Consider the following 22315-nt stretch of genomic DNA (forward strand, 5'->3'; position numbering starts at 1 on the left):
TCTGGCAACGTAATAGGAACAATATTCAGAAAGAAGTACCTTTACCCCAGCTGCAGAAAATATATAGAAAAATATTTAATATTGCCATGGCTTGCTCCTTCAAAAGCATAAAAGCACAACTATTGAGAGTTGCAATTATTCACCAGCTCTCCTCAATCCTGGAAGCCGCTACGGTGTTACCCTATAATTATTTACCTGGGAATAAATTCATTTAATTCAATGGGACTACTAAGTAGACATGTATAAGGATTTCACTATGGTTACACTCTTAGTACGCATCACAAAGTCAAAACTGGACAGGTGCTGGTGATTATTTTTTTTAAAAAAAGCTTTCATGTAAGAACCACCTGCTAAAGGGGAAAAAAACTAACATCCTAATCTTGAAAGCAAGCCTCTAAAAAAATAGAATTCTTACAAATCGGGCGAGAACCACCTCATCTCGTGAGTTTACCACACTTTCTTACTAATATTGCCTCTTTTCTCATAAATCTACTCCTCCTTTATAATCCAAAATATTTGTATGAGGTGCTGTAATGTATTTATTTTATCAGGTTGCTTGTATATAGTCCATCCAAGCTGCCTCAAAGGGGGCGTTTACAAGGTCAATTCTTGCCGATTTGTTACCTTTGGGCTATTCTTTTGTCTAAATAATCCAGTAATTACCAGATTTAATCAGGATTCATGCTGTGATCAGGCCCGTTGATGAGTTAAAAACCAACTATTTTAATCTGTTAGGGAAAAGCACCAAAAACAGATTAGGCTTATTTAACCTGGATGAATAAATGGCAAGAGTTTGATTTTTTTTCCCTCTTCAAATGTTTCTAAAGAAGGAATGATATTTTTGGAACAAAACTAGAAGTTTTTAACCCACTGAATAATAATAGCCAGTCCTTTTGCACGAATAAGCCAAAATAACACCACCACCACCACCACCAACAACAACAACAACAGCAACAACAATAATAATAATAATTCTACAGTAATGCTTCCCTCCCTTCTTAAGGCACCACATTATGAATGAAGTTTCCTGAGAAACAGACATCTCTGGGAAAAAAAACCCCAAATCGCATGAATTTCATGAAAAGAAGGCAACCATCCTTCATGGAGGAAAATGCTTTTTTTAAAAAAAACCAAAAATGAAACTTACCCCAGATCAGAGTATACAAATGGGCCTTGGGAATGAGAAGAAGGGAATACACAGATCCACTGTGAAGCAGAGCCATTAAGATGACATTTTTCCACACAATGGGTTGCCTATGGTCCACTTTCTCCTTGATTTCGTCTTCTCTTGAGCCAAAGGGGCTCTCGGCTTGCCCATCGCAGGACATATCTGTCTCTCCATCACTCACGTTCTTGGCTCCTAGCTTGGACATGACCACCCAAAAAAACCCCAACCCCTTAAAAAAAAAACCACCACCGCTCACTGGGTGGTGGATCTTCACGGAGTGCAAACGCCGGTACCAATTCTTGCTTTGATTGAAGGGCTGGAAAGGCAAGGGGGAGAAAGGGGGGATGAAAGCTATCCTTCTCTTTTTGTTTAGGGATTAGGTTTCCTTCTCCCTCTCCCCCCTCCCTCCCCTGCCTTTCTCCCTCCCTCTGTTCTCTTCCTTCCCAGGACTGCTGTTTAAAGCTACCTAGGGATGCGCGACTTCAAATCTAACAGCTGTTGCCAGCATATTATTTGTGCTGCTGCTGCTGCTGCTGCTGTGGCAAAGCTGAACAACTCACAGTAACAGAGGATGAAAAACTGGGGAGAGGGGGGCGGGGGAGAAGGAGAGAGAGAGAGACACACACACACACAGAGGGAGAAAGAATGGGAGAAAAACTCTGCATAGCTACAGCCAATCATATGCGTGCTCTTAAAGGGATCCAGAAGAAGGGAGGGATGGAGAGCAAGTACAGAATCCTTACCTTCTGCTGCGACGGTCGGTGGTGGTACCCATCGCTTAGGCTAAATGGACAGACATTCTCCAGCACCGACAAAGGAGAATGCCAGGCAGATGTTCCGACACAGCTGGAATCAGAGGGAGAGAAGACAGGGGGCTTGGGGATTAGGAGTAGCCAAGGCATTGTAGTGGGGGGGGGAGGGTTGGTGCGCAACCATGGTTACAACCAAAAGGGATTATTAGGGTGATCAGTGAAGCCAGATCCTGTAGGGGACAAGATTATATGTAGGTCTGCCAAAGGAGACATGAGTGGGATATACTATTTTTAGTAAGTTTTGAACCTTTCTACTTTGCAAGAAAGGCCTTTGCTATTAGGATCAAAGCAATTTCAATTCAGATGCAGAGATCTATCAGATCTATCTATCTATCTATCTATCTATCTATCTATCTATCTATCAGATCTATCTATCAGATCTATCTATCTATCTATCATCTCTCTGTCTGTCTGTCTATCTGTCTATCTATCTATCTATCTATCTATCATCTATCTATCTATCTATCTATCTATCTATCTATCAGATCTATCTATCAGATCTATCTATCTATCTATCATCTCTCTGTCTGTCTGTCTATCTGTCTATCTATCTATCTATCTATCTATCTATCTATCTATCTATCTATCTATCATCCATCTATCCGTCCATCATCCATCATCTATCTATCTATCTATCTATCTATCTATCTATCTATCTATCTATCTATCTATCTATCTATCTATCTATCTATCTATCATCTATCTATCTATCTATCTATCTATCTATCTATCTATCTATCTATCTATCTATTATCTATCTCTATCTATCTATCTATCTATCTATCTATCTATCTATCTATCTATCTATCTATCTATCTATCTATCTATCATCCATTCATCCATCTATCATCTATCATCCATCATCTATCTATCTATCTATCTATCTATCTATCTATCTATCTATCTATCTATCTATCTATCTATCATCTGTCTATCTATCTATCTATCTATCTATCATCCATTCATCCATTCATCCATCTATCATCCATCTATCTATCTATCTATTTTTCTATCTATCTATCTATCTATCATCTCTCTGTCTATCTATTATCTATCTATCTATCTATCTATCTATCTATCTATCTATCTATCATCTGTCTATCTATCTATCTATCTATCTATCATCCATTCATCCATTCATCCATCTATCATCCATCTATCTATCTATCTATTTTTCTATCTATCTATCTATCTATCTATCTATCTATCTATCTATCTATCTATCTATCTATCATCTCTCTGTCTATCTATCATCTATCTATCTATCTATCTATCTATCATTTATCTATTATCTATATACACTATATTGCCAAAAGTATTTGCTCACCCATCCAAATAATCAGAATCAGGTGTTCCAATCACTTCCATGGCCACAGGTGTATAAAATCAAGTACCTAGGCATGCAGATTGTTTTGACAAACATTTGTGAAGGAATGGGTCGCTCTCGGCAGCTCAGTGAATTCCAGCGTGGAACTGTGATAGGATGCCACCTGTGCAACAAATCCAGTCGTGAAATTTCCTCACTCCTAAATATTCCACAGTCAACTGTCAGCTGTATTATAACAATGTGGAAGTATTTGGGAATGACAGCAACTCAGCCACAAAGTGGTAGGTCACGTAAACCTGTCCAACATTAGTGTGTGACTTCACAACTGCGCTTCTGGAAGAATGGTCAAAAATTCCCATTAACACACTCCTGAACCTTGTGGACAGCCTTCCCAGAAGAGTTGAAGCTGTTATAGCTGCAAAGGGTGGACCAGCGTCATATTGAACCCTATGGATTAGGAATGGGATGTCACTTACAGTAAGTTCATATGCGAGTAAAGGCAGGTGAGAGAATACTTTTGGCAATATAGTGTATCTATCTATCTATCTATCTATCTATCTATCTATCTATCTATCTATCTATCTATCTATCTATCTATCTATCTATATCATCATCATCATCATCATCATCATCATCATCATCATCAATCTATATTATTGTATAAGAATTCCAATGAAAGTGAAGAATCAACATGCTATATCCATATTTCCCAGTTTAGGACTTCCCAATTGCATTGAACTATGATGATAAATATGTCATCAAGGTACAGTTGTAAGAAAAAGCATGTGAACCCCTTGGGATTACGTGGAGTTTTGCATGAATTGGTCATAAAATGTGCTCTGAATTTCATCTAAGTCACAACAATAGAAAAACACAGTCTGCTGAAAATAATACTACACAAACATTAGATGTTGCCATGGTTTAATTGCACATAACATGTAAACATTCACAGTGCAGGGAGGAAAAAGTATGTGAACCCTTGGACTTAATAACTGGTTGACCCTCCTTAGGCAGCAATAACCTCAACCAAACGTTTCTTATAGTTGCAGATCAGACCTGCACAACGATCTGGAGTAATTTTGGACCACTCCTCTTCACAAAACTGTTTCAGTGTAGCGATATTCTTGGGATGTCTGGTGTGAATCGCTCTCTTAAGGTCATGCCACAGCATTTCAATCGGGTTGAGGTCAGGACTCTGACTGGGCCACTCCAGAGGGCGTATTCTGTGCTGTTGAAGCCATTTTTGTGTTGACTTACTTGTATGCTTTGGGTCATTGTCCTGTTGCATCACCCATTCCCTGCGGAGTTTCAGTTGGCGAACAGATGGTCGTACGTTTTCCTGCAAAATGTCTTGATAAACTCTGGAATTCATTTTCCTATCAATGACAACAATCCGTCCAGGCCCTGAGGCAGCAAAGCAGCCCCAAACCATGATGCTCCCTCCGCCATGTTTTACAGTGGGGATGAGGTTTTGATGTTGGTGTGCTGTGCCTTTTTTTCTCCACACATAGTGTTGTGTGTTTTTCCCAAACAACTCAATTTTGGTTTCATCTGTCCACAGTATATAGCAGTTAGATTTATATACCACTTCATAGGGCTTTCAGCCCTCTCTAAGCGGTTTACAGAGTCAGCATATTGCCCCCAACAATCTAGGTCCTCATTTTACCCACCTTGGAAGGATGGAAGGCTGAGTCAACCCTGAGCCGGTGAGATTTGAACCGCCGAACTGCCGAACTAGCAGTCAGCTGAAGTGGCCTGCAGTACTGCACTCTACCCACTGCGTCACCTCGGCTCTATTTTGCCAGTAGTGCTGTGGAACATCCAGGTGCTCTTTTGCAAACTTCAAACGTGCTGCAATATTTTTTGGGGACAGCAATGGCTTCCTCCATGGTGTCCTCCCATGTACTCCATTCTTGTTTAATGTTTTCCTTATTGTAGATGTGTCAACAAAAATGTTAGCATGTGCCAGAGATTTCTGTAGGTCTTTAGCTGACACTCTAGGATTCTTCTTTACCTCATGAAGCATTCTGCACTGTGCTCTTGAAGTCATTTTTACAGGACGACCACACCTAGGGAGAGTAGCAAGAGTGCTAAACTTTCTCCATTTGTAGACAGTCTGTCTTACCGTGGACACATGAACATCAAGGCTTTTGGAGATACTTTTGTAACCCTTTCCAGCTTCATGCAAGTCAACAATTCTTGATTGTAGGTCTTCTGAGAGCTCTTTTCTGCGAGGCATGGTTCACATCAGATGGTGCTTCTTGAAACCAGTAAACCCACAACAGGTTTGTGTGTTTTAAAGGGCAGAACAGCTGTCAGCAACACATCCAATATCATCACACTGATTGGAGTCAAGGTTGGCTCACTCCTGGCTCCAATTAACTTTTGGAGACGTCATTAGGCTAGGAGCTCCCATACCTTTTCCTCCCTGCACTGTGAATGTTTACATGTTATGTGCAATTAAACCATGGCAACATCTAATGTTTGTGTAGTATTATTTTCAGCAGACTGTGTTTTTCTATTGTTGTGACTTAGATGAAGTTCAGAGCACATTTTATGACCAATTCATGCAAAACTCCACGTAATCCCAAGGGGTTCGCATACTTTTTCTTGCAACTGTAAGACCAATAGCTATATGGGCTCCAAGCCCAGAAAAGCTGATTTAAGCTGTTATGAAGCAGATAGATAAGGAGAGTAGCTGAAAATAATCCGTAATGCAAGATGTTTAATGGCTCTCTTCAACCCACGCACCTCCAAACATGTTGGACTACAGCTTCCACTGTCCAGGCTTCAAGGCAGTTGGAGGATTATCTGAATTATTGTCTGGGAAAGGAAATCCCATAGTTTATCTTTCAGTTTAAACGACATTGGAAGAACACATCTTGAATGGCTCATACTTCATGTTGAATCCAAAATTAATATACATTATTTTGTGTGTGTGTGCCTTTGAGGCAGTTTTTGATTCCTGTTGACTGCATGAGCTAGCTACCATATTATTAAAAAAAAAAAGAGTTTGCATCAGGTTTTGGAATACCGTAATTTATAAACAAGCCTCCTTATTCAAGAGGAAGCCTTGCTGAACCTTAATGTGATTACTCAATTGCTCTTCGGTAGATTTATATAGATGGGGATACTTAATGTCTTATCCATTTTGTACATCCCACACTGCATTCATCCAACTTCCTTACTAAAGTCTATCTGATCCCACTGTCGCTTTAATTAAAACCTCAAATTGGATTAGACACGGATGAGCTGCTGCAAGAGAAGAGAATAATCAATCTCAATTATCAGAGAATGTGAAATATATATATATATTTTAAAAAAGCATGTGGGAAGGAGGGAAGCAATCTGTTTCAGATGTCCTTGATGTCAGATATGAACCGACGTATAAGGTAGCTTTTCTCAATCTGTTGCTGACCTTAAGCTCCAGACTCTGTTCCCAGCAGATTGAAGAGGCTACTTTAACACAACACAGGAACAGTTTCATCTTGCTTGCTATTTGTCAAAATCAGACCAAGGTCAAAGGAAAAGCTGAAAGAAAAAGAGAGACAAAGAAGATTTCTCACAGTTCCATTAGCCTTCGCCCTGTTGTCTTTGTAACAAAAGGAAGAATGAGCAGGAAATACAGACAAAGTCCTCTTCCTCTCTATCTTTTCCCATGCCACACAGAGCAGCCAGCTGGGGTGACCAATATACAAGAAGTTCTCGAACTACGACCCTAATTGAGTCCAACATTTCTGTTGCTAAGCAAGACCGGTGTTAAGTGAGTTTTGCCCCATTTGATGACCTTCCTTGCCACAGATTTTTAAGTGAATCACTGCAATTTAGTTAGTTAATTAGTTTGTCAAAATGTATGAGATAACAAGTATAAGTACAAACATGGACATGAACACAGAAAATGGGTACGAATAAATGGGGACAGTAGGACAGGGACGGTAGCAGTGGTGGGTTTCAAAGTTTTTTAGAACCTCTTCTGTAGGTGTGGCCTGATTTGTGGGAGTAGCTTGCTGGCCATGTGACCGGGTGGGAGTGGCTTGCCAGTCATGTGACTGGGTGGGCGTGGCCAACTTGTAAAATGTGTTGAAACTCACTTGACAACGCTCTTGCTTGGCAACCAAAATGTTGGCTCAGAAACTCTGGCAATTGAAGCACGCAAGTCTTAAAGCTGTCAAGTTGCACCCCTAACCCTTTAGAAAAAAAAACCCCAGGGGTGTTCAAACTTGACAGCTTTAAGACTTGCGGACTTCAACTCCCAGAATTCCTCCTCTCGCTCTTCATCTTGATGATGGGCAGACGGACAGGGGGAGGGAGCTGGAACCGGTTCTAAACGGCACTGTAGATTTGTGGAACCTCTTCTATAGAAGAGGTTAGAACTGGCAGGAACCCACCCTTAGACGGTAGGCATGCTGGTGCACTTATACACACCCGCTTTACGGACCTCATAGGAATGCGGTGAAGTCAACAGTAGATAGTTTAAAGTTAAAATTATGGGGGTTTGTGGATGTAACAACAATGTCTGGGTAATGCATTCCAGGCGCTGACCACTCTGTTGCTGAAGTCGTACTTTCTGCAAGTTTACCTTGAGTTTGCATTTAATGTTTGCCCATGTATTATTGCAGTTGAAATAGTCTTTGACAGGTAGGACATTGTAGTGGCATAGTTCTAGGTTGTCCCAGCCCAAAATTTCAAGCCTTGTGGCATAAGGGATTCATAAATTACAGTAGTTGTTAAATTAGTGATACGGTTATTAAGTGACTCTGGTTTCCCCCTTGACTTTCCTTGTAAGGAGGTCACAAAAGTTGATCACAAGACCCTGGAAGATCGCAGCTGTCGTAAATAGGAACCAATTTGCCAAGCGTCTCAATTTTGATCCCGTGACTATGGGGATGCTGCAACGATTGTGAAAAAACAGTCCTAAGTCACTTTTTTTCAATGCTGTTGCAACTTTGAACCAGATTTAATAAAACATAAAATGAACCCATTGGAAAAAGATGAATTGGCACAAAAAATTAAAAGTGCAAAACAAAATTTCTTGGAAAATGCGAATAAACCAGGAAGATGGTTGGCCTATACACTGAAAAAAGATACATCGATTTATAGATGAGAAAGGTACCCTTCATTATCAGAATGAGGAGGGAAAAAACTATAATCAAAGAGTACTATGAGGAACTGTATGATAAGGAGAAAATTCTGGAAAATAAAATACAGCAATGTTTGGAACAATCTGAACTCCCTAAAATACCCAAGACAGTTACCTGTAGCTATTGAAATAATATCTTGTGATACAATGTCCTTCAGAACAGCAGGATAGTCTCTAGACTGTAGAGAGGAATATGCCATCTGTGGTCATTCAGATACTGCTGAACTTCGGTTTCTAGCAATGTGATGGGAGCTGCAGGGACTTCAGCAAAGATATCTGAGTCCAGAGCATGAAATAGAAATGGGGAAATATGAGGATAGGAGTACGTAGGGACCATCAAATGAAATTCTGCTTTGTCCAACTGGCACACACGGTTCTTTTTTTCAATGCACTGACATGGCGGAGAAATGCAGTCGTTACACTGATGATGTTACCTAGTTTGGTAATGAGAAGTCTGCAAGGGAGCTTTTGCAGAAAATGACAGGCTTTAGACTTCTCAGGATACAGGGAAAGTTTATTTGGCAGCCAGGTTCAGAAAGCGAGCCCATGACTTAGCATTGCAAGTTCTGAACAACCTTCATTATCGAAGCACGCATTCTTATACATTCTCAAAGGCATTGCAACACGGAAACACTTAACTCATTTCTTAGTGGTTACCTTGAGGAGAGAAAGCCTTATAAGGAGATGGGGTCTTACTTCTCCTTTTGTTTATGGAGTATGTGACATTAACAGACTTTAATTGAACCTTGGACTTTTGACATAGATTTTGACATCTTGTGGTTAGGCACTGGCTTCCTGTTCTTTTGCAAGTTGCAACTCTGCCTATGTGGCTTTAACATAGAAGTAAAGGGTCTCTAAGAGGTTGTCCAGCCTGACCCAGTAGGTTTCACACTTAATATCCAAATCTCACTTTATGTCTGCTTTAAAGCAACCAAGCTCAGGGAGCACTCAGGGACCCCGTAGGCTCAACCCTGAGAATACAAATATTATCTTCTGAAGGCAAGGTGAAAATTATAGGGCATTTCAGATGACGATTCTGCTCTAGTTCCGACTCAGCTCGGACTTCCATAAATAGAGGACATTGCTTCATTTTAAAACTGAGTTGGCTTCTCTCCCCACCCACCCCTTGCTTTATTACATGATTTCTTCAAGACCCTGTAGTAATATCTGAGTAATAATAGCAAGGAATCACAGCCAGGGTGAAAGATAGATAGATAGATAGATAGATAGATAGATAGATAGATAGATAGATAGATAGATAGATAGATAGATAGATAGATAGATAGATAGAGATAGATAGATAGATAGATAGATAGAGAGAGAGAGAGAGAGAGAGAGAGAGTTACAACCCCCGGTATGCCCAAATATGGGAGGAAGTTCACTACTTCCATTCTCTGTCCATCGGCTCATCACAAGAGACCATCCAGACAGAAACCCAATATTTTTACTGTTGCCTTTTGTTACATTTGTGTTGTATTTGTGCTGATAAATAAATAAAGGGAGACTAGTATAGATCTATTTCAAGCTATTTAGCTCTCATCAGCTAGCCATACCCTTACTGGGATTCGAACCTGTGCTGTATTGCATCTTAGTCAGATGTGTTAACCACTAAGCCACAGAGTACTCTACAATATATATATATACTCCACAGAGTATATGGCTAGCTGATGAGAGCTAAATAGCTTGAAATAGATCTATACTAGTCTCCCTTTATTTATTTATCAGCACAAATAAAAAAACACTCCACAGAGTATATATATATTGCCTAGTGACCAGATGGAATTTAGCTGGGTTTCTTTTTATCAAGGGATTGTAAGATTTATACACGTCTGTGTGCTTTTGCTGCATATTTTCCCAATAACCTTATTTGACAATTGTTCTGTGCCTTTGGTGGGTTTCAATTTATTTTACTGCCGGTTCGCTCGTGCATGGACGCGCCACACTTCTGTGCATGCGCAGAAACGTCCGGGCGGGTGGGCGGAGCCTCCTGCCGCCGCCACTACCGGTTTGCCCAATCCAGGGCGAACTGGCGGAAACCCACTTCTGCTAAGAACTCCTGCACAATTCTGCAGGTTTTTTTCCCCAAGGGCATTGTGTAAACAACATAGTGGTCTTTAAATTGCATTGGCCTATATTTACTTCTGGATCCAAGGGCCACTGGTAAATCACCTGTAGAAAGTTAGCAGCCACCCCTCTCCTATAAGAATGAAATATTTTGAGATATATTAAAAGGGCAGAATATTTATTTAGGACCAATTTTCCTGACTTCCAAATCAGATTTTCTAGGACAGAACTTCCACAGTTCCCATAACTACAGATAGTCCTTGCAATCCACTCATTCAGTGACCATTGCCAACCTACAACAGGGCTGAAAATGACACGATCATTTTTCACACGAATGACCATGGCGTGATCAAAATTCAGACGCTTGGCAACTGGCTCATATTTATGACGGTTGCAGTATCCGGGGGGTCCTGCAATGCTCTTTTGTGACCTTCTGACGTGCAAAGTCCATGGGAGGGAGGGACGGAAAGATACTGGTGAGAACACAGCCCCTGAAAGAAAAGGCAGGAAGGAGCAATACCAGTGACTGCGCACTTGCTGCAAAAATACTGAACACTCTATGGTTGATTCCGTAACCGGATCTCTTTGCCTGGCCAAATTCACCTTCTAAATTCTTCTATCAGGCTTATTTTTCCCCCTCCTCGCGCCGCTTCTCCCTTCTCCTTACCTCTTCCACATCCCATAGTCCCCCTCCCCTTTTTTTCCCTTTGTCTTCACAATGCACTTAGTGCTTCCCTCACTCCCTTTTCCATTCTGCTTTATCTTCCACTGTTTTTGCTGCAGAATGGAAAGGAATATGTGCCCGGTGAATGAGACAGGTTTTCTGTCAAGGGTGGTTATTCTATGCAGAAGGCAGAGGTGGGTTGCTCCCGGTTCGGCCCGGATCGGGCGAACCGGTAGCAGCGGTGGTGAGAGGCTCTGTCCACCCGCATGTGCGTGGGCCAGAGGTGGGTTCCGGACCTGTTGCAACCGGTACGCTGCGACGGGGCCGGGCGTCACCACCCTGCAATGCCGCAGCTGCTTGGTGGAGGTTGCGCAGGTGCCATCCGCGCATACGCAATTGCCCCGTTTCCCTCAAAAAGCGGTAAGGAAGGCAGGCGGGCGGGTGGGCCCAACGAGCCACCATTCTGGAACCGCCCGGAATCCACCACTGGCGCGGGCGTAGGAGCGCACCCGAACTGGTAGTAAAATAATTGGCAACCCACCACTGGCAGAGGGGATGCATTCTATAGTATCTGGGAGTCTTATGGACTGTCCGTCACTGATGGATGAAGATATGGCCTTTAGAGCAATGGAATTTTTGGTAGCAATCCTCGGTTACAAATTATATTGTAGAAAGTTAACACCCATCCCTCCCAATTTTGAGAAATGTTTTAAAAAAGGCAGGATAAAATATTTCCCCTAAAAGACAAATAAAAGTCTGAAGGGAGACAGAAACTCAGAGCCCCAGCTCCCTGCCCCCAAGCAGATACTAAGTTAAGGCATTTAGAAATACAGATTTGGTAATCCATTACTCCCTGCAGCAAGGATTGAACGAAGGTAGGGTTAGCCCTCAGCCACAATAGGAATTGGCCCAAAAGTCCCTTCGTTGCATCAGCCCAAACGTCAACCAAGCATAGCTCAGACAAACTCCTAGGATTTGTATATGGCACCGTGGGAGTCTTGACAACAGCCAATAGAATACATATCCTTGCACAGGAAGAGGAAGCTCAAGTGCAAAGCGCAAGAGAAGGTAATTTGTAATTTGTAATTTTAATAGATTTGTATGCTGCCCAATCCCGGAGGACTCCGGGCGGCTTACATAAAAGCAATTTAAAAAATATTTAAAAAGATTAAAACACAGAACAGTACAACTTAAAAACAGAAAACACAGCATGCACTCAGTTATAATGGGGCTGAAGTTCAGTCAAGATCAACAGCCCAAGGCCTGCCGGAACAGCCAGGTCTTAACGGACTTACGGAAGGCCAGGAGAGAAGGGAGGGTCCGGATCTCAGGGGGTAGATCGTTCCAAAGGGCCGGGGCAGCAACAGAGAAGGCTCTCCCCCGAGGAACCGCCAGACGGCATTGAACTGGCCGACGGTAGCCGGAGAAGGCCCGCGCTGTGCAATCTTATTGGACACTGGGAGGTATGTTGCAGGAGGCGGTCACGGAGATATCCAGGTCCTAGGCCATGTAGGTATACAAACCCCTCTCTCTCAACTCCATGTGTTCAGCTGCACCAGAGAACCATGTGCTTGGTGGTTCTGCTTCATCATTAAAGCATCTTTCCAATCAGCCTCCAGCCTCCATTTTCCGTGCCTTTCCCCTGGCTTGGAACTGAAGCAGATGGCTATTTCTTCCAGCAATATAATAATTTCTGATTTGAACCTCAAGTGCTTTAAGCCAATTAAGAGAGGAGGGGGGGACGACTGCAAGTCTTTTCCACACAGCTAAAAGGGAATTTGGTTCATGATGCTTACGGGGGGGAGATGCAGAGCTCTCTGTATCCACTTGCACGATCTGGGTACCATTCAATTCCCATTTGTACAGGTGGAATTTTTCCACTGTTTCTTGCTGAGGCTTTATTATTTATTGCGTTCCAAGTTTTTTTTTCCTTCCCCTCCAAAAAATCAATTTTAATCCACTTTTCTCTTTAAATGAGTACTCAGGGGGCTAATATGGGTGAAATAAAAGCAAAACAATCTTTTCCAAAAGTTATTTTTGAACCAACTTTACTCAACCCCTACAAAGCCCAGTGGAAGAGATGCATCTTTACAGATTTTCTAAGAATAGAATAGGGCCCAAATATGACTCCCGAGGAGGTTCTTTCCATAGTCTAGGAATGACTCCCCATGCTAGACAAGCAACCTTCTGTTCTGACTAGTTGCAATTGTTGAGTTCTTGATGTTTTGCTGATGATGAAAGAAATGTCCTTCTGGTTTCAGTTCCAAGTGGGGTAAAAGACACTGGAAACATGGAGGCTGCTTGGAAAGATAGTTTAACGGTGGACGGGATCACACGGCTTGAGCTCCTGAACAGAAAAAGGGGATCACAGGCTTCCAGATGTTGGGTGAAGAAGAAAAAGGGGCAGAGATGCTGAAAGTCCCTGGTTTTATCCCCTCTCTGGGTTTTGATCTTGATCTTGTATTCTGATTGGTTGTCAGACTCCCATGGGGGCCATGCAGGGGCAACTTTGTAGGCTGTGCTCTGGGTCCAGGTTTGGGTGAGCATTGCTTCTTCCCAGTGGTGAGATGGGTGAAGGGCTAACACTATCATGCCTTAATCCCATCACCCTGGAGCGGAAGGGAGGAGATCTTTGTTATGTAGAATAGACTGGCCCAGGTTTTTTAAAAAATGGCCCATTGACAAAGGTGGGGGCTATTAAGAGTGAGTCTGCTTCCTGCCTAAGAACATGTTTCTCCTTTTCTCCTCCAGGGAAATATAATTTTCTGCCTTTTCAATATTTCCCAGGATGTTTCATTTTTCTAGCAGAGGGGTGGGTTTTAACTTCCTACAGTTAACTTGGTGATTTTCCTGAAACTATTTTGTTAGCCCAACAGTTCAATTCTGAGCCGTGCAGATTCTCTCTTGGAACCAGTTATAATCAGGCATTCCAAAAAGAAAAGTCAACCTGAACTGAACTAAGGCTGAAGTTTAATTTTGAGAAACTTACTTTTGAAGCATTTTTATTTTATTTGTTTGTATGTTTACAAATAATTAAAGGCAGGGAACATATCCCATACACCTTCCTCCTCCTATTTTCCCCACTATAACAACCTTGTGAGACGAGTTGGTGGACTGGCCCGAAGTGCCAGTCCACCAACCCAGCTGGTTTTCATGGCTAAGATGGGAGTAGAAATCAGTCTCCTGATGATTGGCTCAATGTCACTCAGCTAACTTTCATGGCTAAGGCGGGAGTAAAACCCATAGTCTCCTGGTGATTGGCCCAATGTCACCTAGCAAGCTTTTAGGCTAAGGCAGATCTGGAACTCACAGACTCCTGGTGCTTGGCCCAAAGGCACCCAGCCAACTTTCATGGTTAAGGCAGGACTAGAACTCCCGGTCTTCTGCTTTCTAGCCTAGTCGCCTAAATAAGCAGTCATGTGACTCCAAAAAACTCAAAACTATGACACGAACTGAGAGTTCAGCTGATTATAAATCGAAACAACAACAGATGCTTAAAAATAATAAGCCAGCACACATATAAAATAGAATCTGGAATTTTTAATTGGTTGATAATGAGACTTGTGGAAGGAAGGGTTTTTTTCTTTTTTTCTTTTGACGACGGCTGCCTCATCCTCTCTCTTTACAGTATTTAAAAGCCACTTTCAAAGCAGCAGATACCATGCATTTAAAATGGACGATATGGAGGGGGTGGCATAATTAAATACAGTTATCTGTAGGTAGGAATAATAAAAGAGAAGAGAAAGGAATAAGCACCAGAGCTCACGAGCCCTTCTAAACTGAAGCTCCTCTGGCAGGGACCCTGCCGGGACTTGCTCTCTCTACCGCATCATGCTCTAAGGGACAGGATGTGGAGCACGTCATGCACCCTTCCACAGCTCTGGGACTTCCGCCGAAGCCCCCTTTAGACGCCAAGCTTGTTGGCTTGAGTGAGGACTACTTTCAGCACGGGCATGAAGGCGGACGTTTCGCTGAAGTTGCTTGTGGTGACGATGTGGGTGTGGATGTTCAGCCCCTCGGCGTAGTTACGGGTTTCAATGCTCCTGGCGATGTTGTGCAAACCATTGATTATCATCGGAGAGAGCTGGAAAAGAAGGAAGGGGAAAATAAACATGGCAACCAACCTCAACACAACGATGGTTTCCCCATTGGGGAGGGGGGCATGTTTGGGCACGAAAGGCTCTCCAAATGGCTGTCAACTCATAACGTTACCATGGTGAGGGAAGTGGGGAGGAGCGCATGCCACCCATACCTCCGTCTAGAGTCGGATCTCAGATTACTGCAGCAGGCTTGTGAGGCGTGCACCTCATTGGTGAATGTGATTTATGGCACAGACCGAGGGGAGGGAGGAAACGGGGGTAAAGTTCAGCCATCATTAAAATGAGGTCAGATCTGACTGCAGTGGGGCATTGCCGAAATGGTGTTCCTAATAAATGACTGGATTTCTTTTGAAACTTGGCTCGAGGCTCATGAATTAATTAGGGGATCTTTCGGAAACCTGACAATGGCTGTGTTAGAACATCCGTAGCTTTCGTGATGGCTTGAGTAGCATTTGAGTTGGCTTAATAAAAAGCAGCTACCGATAGATAAGGATGGTTGCACATGCCAAGTACAGCTGGCAACTCTAAGGCTGTGGCTGTGTCCCCTTCCCCTGTAACAATACAGTTAATCATCGACTTACGACCACATCTGATACCAAAATGTCTGTTTGCTAAGCAGGACAGCTGCTAAGTCAGTTCTGCCCCGTTTTATGACCTTTCTTGCCGCATTTATTAAGTGAATGGCTGCAATTGTTAAATTATTGTAGCAGGATTGTTAAGGGAATGTGGCTTGGCCATTGACTCTGCTTGTCAGGAGGTTGCAAAAATGATCACAGTCCTCCGGGATTGGGCGGCCTATAAATTTAATAAATAAATAAATAAACCTGGGACACTGCAACCGTCATAAATAGGAACCACTTGCCAAGCATTTAAATTCCGACCGGGTGGCCACGAGGAGGCTGCAACCGTCGTAAGTGTGAAAAACGGTCAAAAGTGACTTTTTGAAGTGCTGTTTTAACTTCCCTAAACAAATGGTTGTAAGTCAAGGACTACAGTGTATGTGGTTTACTTAGCCATTTCCTTGGGCATTTTTCAATTTGCTAATCAACCCAAATGCACCACATAATTTGCCTTCTGGATTATAAGGGTTTCAATGATGGGCCTTGGAGCTGAGATTACATTTACAACTACCGTATTCCCCAATACCTTTCCCAAGATATTAATGTTTGCTCCAAACAACACATTAGGGCCAGGATGGCAAACCTATGGCATGCGGGCCAGAGGTGGCACGCAGAGCCCTATCTGTGGGTACGTGTGTCATCACCGGCTGCTCTTCTGGTTTCCGGAAAGCTGGTCTTCGCAAGTGCTGGAGTGCTGGAAAACGCCCCGAAAAATGGCCAAAACCAGACATGTGCGTGTCAGCCGGTTGGTCTTTTGGTTTCCGGTGCTCTGGCATGCAAAGAACAGCATGTGCGTACACGTATACCAGCCGTCTGGTCTTCGGATTTCCAGCACTCCAGGGCGCACACATGCACAGGCATTCTGGTTTGGGCACTCAGTGCCGAAAAGGTTTGCCACCACTGCATTATGGCTTATTTTCAGTTGATGTCTTATTTTCGTGGGAAAAGGGTACCAAATGCTTCCACCTGGTTGACAATCTTAACCGGGGCTTATTTTTGGGGTAGGGCTTATGAGCATCTCGAGCTTCTTTTCCACTGAAATTTCTATTTCGTTAAGACTTAAGCAGATGTCTGGAACAAGCACTGAATTCATGGAGTTTGGTGTTCCTTTGCCTCCTGGGACTCCGTGCCTTGTTGCCACTTTGCTCCCTTTGACTTGCTGGATTTCTTGCCTTGAAGCCATGATGCTAACGGTGTTTTGCTGGACTACTCGCAGCCAGAGGCTGCTGTGTGTATACTTTGCTCCGGGACTTGTCATAAACATGGGAGCTTTTGGGGGAAAGTTGGGGCAATAAAGGGGAGTTTGACCTATCAGCTGGCTGTGTTGCCTCCATGCCTTGCCCCGGGGTCATCACAGATAGGCTCAAGATCCAGAAGGAGGATCTTGACATACACTATATTGCCAAAAGTATTCGCTCACCTGCCTTTACTCGCATATGAACTTACTGTAAGTGACATCCCATTCCTAATCCATAAGATTCAATATGATGTCAGTCCACCCTTTGCAGCTATAACAGCTTCAACTCTTCTGGGAAGGCTGTCCACAAGGTTCAGGAGTGTGTTTATGGGGATTTTTGACCATTCTTCCAGAAGGTCACACACTGAAGTTGGATGAGTTTACGTGGCCTACCACTTTGTGGCTGAGTTGCTGTCATTCCCAAACACTTCCATGTTCTTATAATACAGCTGACAGTTGACTGTGGAATATTTAGGAGCGAGGAAATTTCACGACTGGATTTGTTGCACAGGTGGCATCCTATCACAGTTCCACGCTGGGATTCACTGAGCTCCTGAGAGGGACCCATACCTTCACAAATGTCAACACAGTCTGCATGCCTAGGTACTTGATTTTATACACATGTGGCCATGCAAGTGATGGGAACACCTGATTCTGATTATTTGGATGGGCGAGCGAATACTTTCGGCAATGTAGTATATTTGAACACTGGGCTCTAGCCAACAAAATGCAATTTCATTCACTGGGCGTAAGAGATATACGGGTGACAATAGATAAAGCTTACCGTCTGATCTCTAAGCTTATCGTACAGAAACTCCAGGCGTTTGTTGGCATCATCTAATTTCCTTTTGGTTTGCTATGGGATGAAGCAGAAGAGGAAATTAATGAAAATATTGTCTTACTGCACTCATAGAAGGCCACAGTTGCATTTATCTGTCTTTTCAAGGTGTTTTCATCCACGGGAAAAGGAATACAGTTAGAAATGTTGCTTTAACCATCAATGTTCCCTCTAATTTTTTTTTAGTGTGGGCGGAAAAGTATAGTGTTTGAGCGGCACATTTTCATGCCTGAGCACCTGAATTTTTTTCACAGATGTCACCCAAGACCATTCTAGTTTAAACTTCCGGCTGCACTTTTTCTTCGTAACAACATTTACTCCAGCTTTATGTTTTGACATCAGCACTGACTAATGATGTACCTATAGGGTTAGGGTTTATCAATTATTAGAATTATCTTTTCAAATTCATTTTGGATTAAATAAAAAAGAGCTTTGAAATGAATATATAAATGGCACTTAATACCAACTAATATTAAAATAGTAAATGTTTGATATACTTCATTTTAATGAATTTCACTTGATATACTTCATTTTAATGAGTTAACATTCAATTGCAAAAGTTGTCTATACACTGTATGCTTCTGTGAATGTATTATATGCAATTTGCTATTTTAAATGAGTAAAATTATTAAAATCCCCATAATTAAACTCTCATTCACATCTAACAGTTTTCTTCCATCATTAGTTTGTAAACTCAAGGATTTATTGCCTGCATGTTCAACAATGCTTGCTGATTGTTTAAAAATTTGTGGGAATTTGCTCCTCTCTGTACAGAGGGTTTCAGTAACCTACTACTACTGCAAAACTGCATACTACTTGCAAATATAGATTGTTAAAATGGCTCTACCATAACCAAATAAGAGAAAAAAACACCTTCCTTTTGTTTATAAAGTAGTGATTTTAGTTTGCTCTATGGAAGTCACTATTTTAAACTGACAGATAGGAAGTTTAATTAGATTAAAAGCAAAAATATTCTCAATGACTTTGAAAATCCCAATGAGTTATCAAATATAGGTACTCCTTCGTTACAACGTGGGACTGGAATTTTTATTACTCAGCAATGTGGTCACAAAGCTGATGTGTGTCATGACTCATGTGACCGGGCTCTCTCGCCTCTTTCCAACTCCGAGGGCATCAATCATGTTAGCCAAGGGATCTGCAAAGCTGGCTCTTTTAAGACTGGTGGTGGACTTCAACTTCCAGAATTTTGAGAGTTGAAGTCCACCAGTCTTAAAACAGCCAACTTTGCAGATCCCTGTGTTAGCCCAAAGCCTGGCACTGGGCTTTGCTCCCCCATTGGTGGAGCCCCGAGAAGCGAGGAGGGAGAAAAAGAGCTGAAAAGAGCTACATTGTTGCTAAATGAGCCAGCCCAGGCAATAGCAAATTAGCCGATCTTGCAGGCAGGTCTGAGAGGGAGGGGGGAAAAAACTCCAGACAGCACAGCAGGGCTTTCTGACTCTTCTAATTCCCCGTGAAAACTGCTCCAAACTTAAATCTTTAAGATCCCCCTCCCTCCTCCTTCCTTTTTTCTTTACAGAATCTACACAGAATCACAGAGAATCCTGAAGTCGGGCGGGGCTGAGGAGGGAGAAAAAGAACTCAAAAGAGCTACATTGTTGCTAAATGTAACCGGGGAGAGTCAGTCAGCCCAGGCAATAGCAAATTAGCCGATCTTGCAGGCAGGTCTGAGAGGGAGGGGGGAAAAAACTCCAGACAGCACAGCAGGGCTCTCTGACTCTTCTAATTCCCCGTGAAAACTGCTCCAAACTTAAATCTTTAAGATCCCCCTCCCTCCTCCTTCCTTTTTTCTTTACAGAATCTACACAGAATCACAGAGAATCCTGAAGTCGGGCGGGGCTGAGGAGGGAGAAAAAGAACTCAAAAGAGCTACATTGTTGCTAAATGAGCCAGCCCAGGCAATAGCAAATTAGCCGATCTTGCAGGCAGGTCTGAGAGGGAGGGGGGAAAAAACTCCAGACAGCAGGGCTCTCTGACTCTTCTAATTCCCCGTGAAAACTGCTCCAGAGTTTTAAATCTTTAAGATCCCTTTCCCGTTTTTCTTTTCAACCTACACTGATTAGAGAATCCTGAAGTCGGGCGGCAATGTACTGCAGTAGAAAAGGTTTAGCTGGAGGAGGTTTTGATTGCGATCGCTCTGTAGTTCGTGTCCAGAATACCGGCTGCCCCACGTGCCTCTGCGCGGCAATTAGAAACTTCTGCGCGGGGAATTACAGCCAGGTGCGCGGCCGCGCAGGCGCGCACCTTAGAGGGAACAGTGTTAACCATTTTCCATCTCTGGGAACACTTTGCATTCAGACTGAATGCAACAGCTAAGGACTTTGCACCTGTATAAAACCTGATGTGGTTTGTCCTCTTTTGCATCCTCCAGAGGTGCCATGTCTTTGAATACCTCACTGCTCCCTTTGGAGAAAAGGAACAGGAAATGCACAGTGGGGATGTGGGCACATGTGCTGGGATTTTAAATATTTCAGGGCGAATGTTTCAGCCAAGGGAAATGTATTATGGAGGAAGGAAAGAAAAGGGGATTTACTGGGCAGACCTGCCAATAGTCACCCATGCCGGGGCAACATCTCGGCTTGACTGCTACAGTATGCTCCCCATGAGGCTACCCTTGAGGAATGCCTAGAGCCTGGCTCTTCCTTTGTGTTTTGGAGAAGCAAGACTGAAACTCAGCATTGTGCTAAAAAGATCTCAGAACTGCTCTGCCTAGCTGGATAGCAAAAGACTTTTATTTGAGACAGCCTAGAACAGGGGTGTCAAACTTAATTTCATTGAGGGCCGCATCAGGGTTGTGGTTGACCTCGGAGGGCCATGCGTGGGTGGGCGTGGCCAGGTGTGGGCGTGACATGGGGGCGCCTATGGTGGCCAACTGCTATGGCAGGATTTCCCTGAGACCCTCCTTCACTCTCATAATCTCCTTCCTTCCTTCCCTCTTCATTCTTTCTTCTTCCTTCCCCTCTTTCCTTATTTTCCCTTCCTTGCTCTCTTCCCATCTTTTTCTTTGCCTTTCCTCTTTTCCTTTCTCCTTTCCTGCCCCTTCTTTCATGCTCAAATGCAAAAGGGGAAACATTTCTCCTTTTGTTTTGTTTTTAGTCTGTTTTGATAGTCCTCTGCCAGCGAAAATGGAGCCCAACGGCCTCCTCCAGCCCTCTGGAGCTCCGTTTTCTCTGGCAGAGGCACTGTGGGCCAATCCTTTGCTGTTTCCAGGCCGGCCCCGTGGGCCAGATCTAAGCAACCCATGGGCTGGATGCAGGCCGCAGTCCTTGAGTTTGACACCCCCTGGCCTAGAAGCTACAAACTGGCTTGGAATGAAGAAAAACAAGCCTCTTGATGCAGGTGAATCCAAGTTCTGGATTTGCATCCTAGCAGTGGGAAGAAGAGGCTACTCTGTTCTAGATCCCTTCCAAGGAAGAACTGAGAGGTGGTTTGTGACATCATGTCAACAAGTAATTCCTCTCTCCTCTCTTCTATCTAACTTCCAATGGCTCTATGGAACCTGTCAAACTGAATTAAACCCACTTATTTTTCTGGAGAATTTTCCTGGCATTTCCTCGCTGGCCCCAGGATGGGGTAATGGCTCAAATCTATTACACATTTCAACCTTTTTTTCCAATATTTGTTTCTATTGAGTTTCCCCGAAAATAAGACAAGAGTCTGATTTCCTTTTGACCCCCAAAATAGGCGCTTGGCCTTATTTTCAGGAAGGTCTTATTAGTTTTGAGGTGCAGGAGGCGGCGAGCGTGGTCACCTCATGGCTGCTGCTGTGTTGCGCGTCGCTGGACCTGCCGCTCTTTTCGCGGACAGAAGGGGCGCGGTGGCTACGGATGTGGGAGTGGCTATTAGGTAAGGGCGTGTGGGGTGCATGGGGCATGTCCCCCCTCCCTTTCCCCCCCTCCAGCCTCGCCTCCTCACCTCGTGTTATTTGCATGGCAAGCAACCAGAGGAAATGGTGGGGACCAGCTCTGCATGCGTTTAAATGCTTTTCGGGGAGGGCTTATTTCAGCGCATACGTTCAAAAGGGATTTATTGGGCTTATTATCCGGGAAGGTCTTATTTTTGGGGAAACAGGGGACTACTACTTCTTTAATTTTCAAACACTTCCCATCTTGGCTGGGGATGAAAGGGGCTATAGAGCTCATCCCTTAGAGCTTTTGCTCCCCCCCCCCTTCAAATGCTATGGTTGTTGTGTGCTTTTAAATTGTGTATTGTTTTGTTCGTCTTTTTTATCCCTTATCTGTATCCCCTTCCCTGACTTGGATTGTGAGCTGCCCTGAGTCCCCTTCGGGGAAAAGGGCGGCATATAAATGCAATAAATTCAATTCAA

At 43.2% G+C, this 22315-nt stretch overlaps 2 protein-coding genes across 8 annotated transcripts in view; both read right to left on the bottom strand.

Moving 5' to 3' along the window:
• SCD5 (stearoyl-CoA desaturase 5) overlaps nt 1-2001 on the bottom strand; it is a 34887-nt gene extending 32886 nt beyond the window's left edge. The window contains exons 1-2 of one of the 2 annotated variants that reach the window (XM_087724025.1): nt 1912-2001; nt 1148-1484 (exon numbers count right to left, since the gene is read on the bottom strand). In XM_087724025.1, coding sequence (XP_087580151.1) covers nt 1148-1373 — 226 coding nt within the window. In that variant the 5' untranslated portion in view covers nt 1374-1484; nt 1912-2001. Of the gene's footprint in view, nt 1-1147; nt 1485-1634; nt 1759-1911 lie in introns of those variants that run through there. The other variant, XM_087724024.1, reaches the window with a different exon arrangement.
• Nucleotides 2002-14700: 12699 nt separating this feature from the next.
• Nucleotides 14701-22315, bottom strand: part of SEC31A (SEC31 homolog A, COPII component) — a 73772-nt gene continuing 66157 nt past the window's right edge. For all 6 annotated transcript variants that reach the window (XM_087724032.1, XM_087724029.1, XM_087724028.1 and 3 more), the window contains 2 exons: nt 17917-17988; nt 14701-15259 (listed from right to left, as the gene is read on the bottom strand). In XM_087724032.1, coding sequence (XP_087580158.1) covers nt 15080-15259; nt 17917-17988 — 252 coding nt within the window. In that variant the 3' untranslated portion in view covers nt 14701-15079. The remainder of the gene's footprint in view (nt 15260-17916; nt 17989-22315) is intronic.

The sequence above is a fragment of the Thamnophis sirtalis genome, unplaced genomic scaffold (assembly GCF_051295495.1).
Source record: "Thamnophis sirtalis isolate CommonGarterSnake01/CBP01778 unplaced genomic scaffold, rThaSir2_p1.2 scaffold_10, whole genome shotgun sequence".
Taxonomy (NCBI): domain Eukaryota; kingdom Metazoa; phylum Chordata; class Lepidosauria; order Squamata; family Natricidae; genus Thamnophis; species Thamnophis sirtalis.